The 3,749-nt window shown below is 41.0% G+C and overlaps 1 protein-coding gene across 1 annotated transcript; it reads right to left on the reverse strand.

The window, feature by feature from the left end:
* Positions 1–440: 440 nt before the first annotated feature.
* LOC111086392 (elastin-like) lies at positions 441–3,227 on the reverse strand. The gene is made up of 3 exons (XM_022389030.1): positions 3,216–3,227; positions 1,940–2,846; positions 441–1,843 (listed from the first exon to the last, which is right to left on the reverse strand). The coding sequence occupies exons 1-3, from the start codon at positions 3,225–3,227 to the stop codon at positions 687–689; spliced, it is 2,076 nt and encodes a 691-aa protein (XP_022244738.1). The 3' UTR covers positions 441–686.
* Positions 3,228–3,749: the final 522 nt, after the last annotated feature.

Below are 3,749 nucleotides of genomic sequence, written 5' to 3' on the forward strand. Positions count from 1 at the left end.
AAATCAACCTTTCGATTCACTTCAAATTATACTTACCATTTCAACTTATGATAAATTTGTCACAAAAATTAAAATAATGACGGTTTTAATTAATTGAGCAAAACTAAATGTATGTGATTTGGTGAAGTTTGTGTTCTGTAGTTAATGTTATTTGGGAAATAAATATTCAAGTTTATTAACTTAATATAATATGATTTTTTTTACATAATTTTTTTACACTAAAGTAAATTCAGTAAAAGTTGATCCAATCGAAAATTATCATTAAAACCAAAGTTTCTATCGCTTCTTCATATTGATAAAAATGACTGAGAAGTAAGTAGTAAATAATTTGGTGCAAATATTTATTGATAGAGACTGTTTTTATTATGTCTATCATACAACAAAGACCGCAGTGTAATCTTATTATTCACTTTTAATTAGGACATGAGATTCTGATGAAAACAAATTAAACAAGGAAATATTTTATACAATAGGCTTTTACACAAGAGAGGTTCATAAGTGAATTTCATTTGCGATTTCTGAAGACTGTAGAAGGCAGGTAGATTTAGTTATTAAAGCATTTCATTTAGGACACACTGTAGCAACATTTTTCAGCGTAAAAACGCTAATATTATATGTTATTCTATTAGCTGCTATTTGTTAGATCAGTTCACAGTTTTGGGTGATGAAAATAAATTTAGTCTTTCTTAATGGACTTCAATAGACTTTCGTAGGGATAAAGCATCGACAGGAACATTTTCGGCTACGTAAGAAGACAAGCCTCTGGCAAAAATAGGGCCTGTAATGGCTGAAACGTGAGGAACTGGGATATCACTGCTGTAGGAAAATCCGTCAAGTGCTCCACTCTTAACAGCATACGCAGCAGGCTCAGCTACAGCTACACCACCAACAGCTCCAACATCAGAAGAATAGGAATAACGATTCACAGCAGGACCAACAGCAACAGTTGCTCCAACACCACGAATACCATATGCAGGGCCAGCAACTGCAACTCCATCAGCATGTCCAACTTCAGAAGAATATGAATAACCCTTCACAGCAGGTCCAGCAACAGAACTCACACCAACACCATATGCAACAGGGCCAGCGACTGCAAGTCCACCAGCATGTCCAACTTCAGAAGAATATGAATAACCCTTCACATCAGGTCCAGCAACAGAACTCACACCAACACCATATGCAACAGGGCCAGCAATTGCAACTCCATCAGCATGTCCAACTTCAGAAGAATATGAATAACCCTTCACAGCAGGTCCAGCAACAGAACTCACACCAACACCATATGCAACAGGGCCAGCAACTGCAACTCCATCAGCATGTCCGACTTCAGAAGAATAGGAATAATCACTCACAGCGGGTTGATCAACAGTAATTGCTCCAGGGGTTCCAATAGCAATAGAACCAACACCTCCAACAGCAATGGCACCTGCATCATGCCCAACTTTAGAAGAATAAGAATAACCTATCAAAGATGGGTCTTCAACAGCAAGTGCATCATGGGCAGCAACTCCATGTCCTACTTCACTGGAATATGAGTATCCATTGATGGGAACACCTTTAACAGCAACAGCAGCTGGATCACCAACAGCAGCAGGGACAGCAGTGCCATGGGTTACTTCACTAGCATAAGAGTATCCGTTAATGGGGTGACCTTCAACAGCAACTGGACCTTCAAGGGTAGCAGCAGCAGGGGAAGCAGCTCCATGAGCTACTTCACTGGCATAAGAGAATCCACTAATGGGTTGACCTTCAACAGCAACTGGACCACCAATGCCTACAGCAGCAGGGGCAGCATCTCCATGGCTTACTTCACTGGCATAAGAGAATCCACTAATGGGTTGACCTTCAACAGCAACTGGACCATTAATGCCTACAGCAGCAGGGGCAGCAACTCCATGGTTTATTTCACTGGCATAAGAGAATCCACTGATGGGATCACCTTCAACAGCAACTGGACCACCAAGGGCAGCAGCAACAGGGGCAGCATCTCCATGGCTTACTTCACTTGCATAAGAGAATCCACTGATGGGATCACCTTCAACAGCAACTGGACCACCAATTCCTACAGCAACAGGGGCAGCACCTCCATGGCCTACTTCACTGGCATAAGAGTATCCACTGATTGGGTCTCCTTTAACAGCAACTGGACCACCTACAGCAAAAGCAGCAGCAGCTCCATGACTTACATCACTAGCATAGGAGTATCCACTAAAAGGGGTATTTTCAACAGCAACAGCAGCAGGAACATCAATGCCAGTACTATGAGCAACATTGGTTGAATAAGCATGACCTTTGATTTCACCACCTACAAATACATCAGTTCCTAGCCCTTGAACAGTATATCCAACATCTAAAGGACCAGCTGCAGCAGTTCCATGAGCAACTTCAGTGGAATATTCATGACCTTTGACCTCACCTCCTTCAACTACAACAGCATCTGGTCCAGGAAATGCATACCCAGCAGGAGCAGCCACCACACGTCCATGAGCAACATTCGTTGTGTAGGCATGACCTTTAACTTCTGCTCCTTTTAGTGCTATAGCAGCTGGACCATAGACAGTATATCCAATGTCAATAGGACTTGCTACTCCTTCACTTTTAACTGTATAGCCTGTAGCTTGGGCTTCACCTTCCAGTGGTTTTCCAGCAAGGGCTCTATAAGTAATAGTTCCTCCAGGGATAATTGCTCCTCCATGAGTGATTCCTGTTTCTACACTATAACCTTCCACTTTTCCTTCACCTGACAGGGAAACAGTGGCCGGGGCGGAGAGTAGAGTATAACCAGGCTTGACCTTAAAACCGTGAGGCAAGGCTAGGCAAGACGTCAATAGAAAGGACAACAAAATCTGTTTGGAAAGAAAACCAAAATATACTGTGTTATATAATTATGATAACTCTATACTAGAAATGATCACATTATGAGTAAAATGAGAAGTAATGGTAATTGAGGTTTGAAACTTTAACATTATTACTCAATTTGCTAATGTTTTTATGCATAGCTCAATATTTGTGGGTTCTACTGTCACCCACCGTAGGTAAGATGATCTAAGACATATGTGATATTCCCACACACACACATAAGATTAATGAATATCCATCTATCTATATGCACACGGATACATATATAAAGAGAAATTAAACTGTTTGATAGAATAATTTCCTCAAACAGACTTATGTATATGTTAGGTTAAAACAATAGATTCCCCAGTACTTACAATCGGCTTCATTTCTCTGAATTTGTGTTCTTCTCCAAAGTGGAGAGAGATCTTAGAGAATAAAGGGAAGCAGTAGGTTCTGTTTGGGTGCTTGGCCAACACCTCTATTTATAGCAGAGCCACTTTCTCATAAGGGGAGGTGCATAAACAGGGATTTTAGTTTAAAGAATTGTGACGTAATCATACGTCAAGATGTAGAGCATTTTGGTGAGTTATAAATTTGGGACCGTTATTGGACCAGGCGGAGCACTTTCTCGGGCCGTCCAATGTGGGTCAAGACCAGTTGTACGGCTGTGCTGGTCGCCAACAGCCACGGAAGAACTCGAAATAAAAAGCTTCAGTGTCGTCGGTTTTCGTTTCGCGTATTGTAGCCGCGCATTTTAACCTTGTCAGTCCGCTAATGAATTCGCTTATATAGGTCACGAGTGTTCAAACGAAAGTCTAAGAGAATACGTTATACTTTTCCAATCGCAATGAATGGGTGACTCTTCATACCTAACTAATCATATTAGACTTTCTCACTGATGTAATTTC

Source organism: Limulus polyphemus, unplaced genomic scaffold, assembly GCF_000517525.1.
Source record: "Limulus polyphemus unplaced genomic scaffold, Limulus_polyphemus-2.1.2 Scaffold1060, whole genome shotgun sequence".
Lineage (NCBI taxonomy): Eukaryota > Metazoa > Arthropoda > Merostomata > Xiphosura > Limulidae > Limulus > Limulus polyphemus.

What these genes read in the sequence shown, in the direction of transcription:
- LOC111086392 (XM_022389030.1), bottom strand. An exon ending in TGGTCCAGTTGCTGTTGAAG is followed by an intron (nt 1,844 to 1,939) that starts GTGATCCCATCA and finishes TTGCTGTTGAAG; the next exon opens with GTCAACCCATTAGTGGATTC.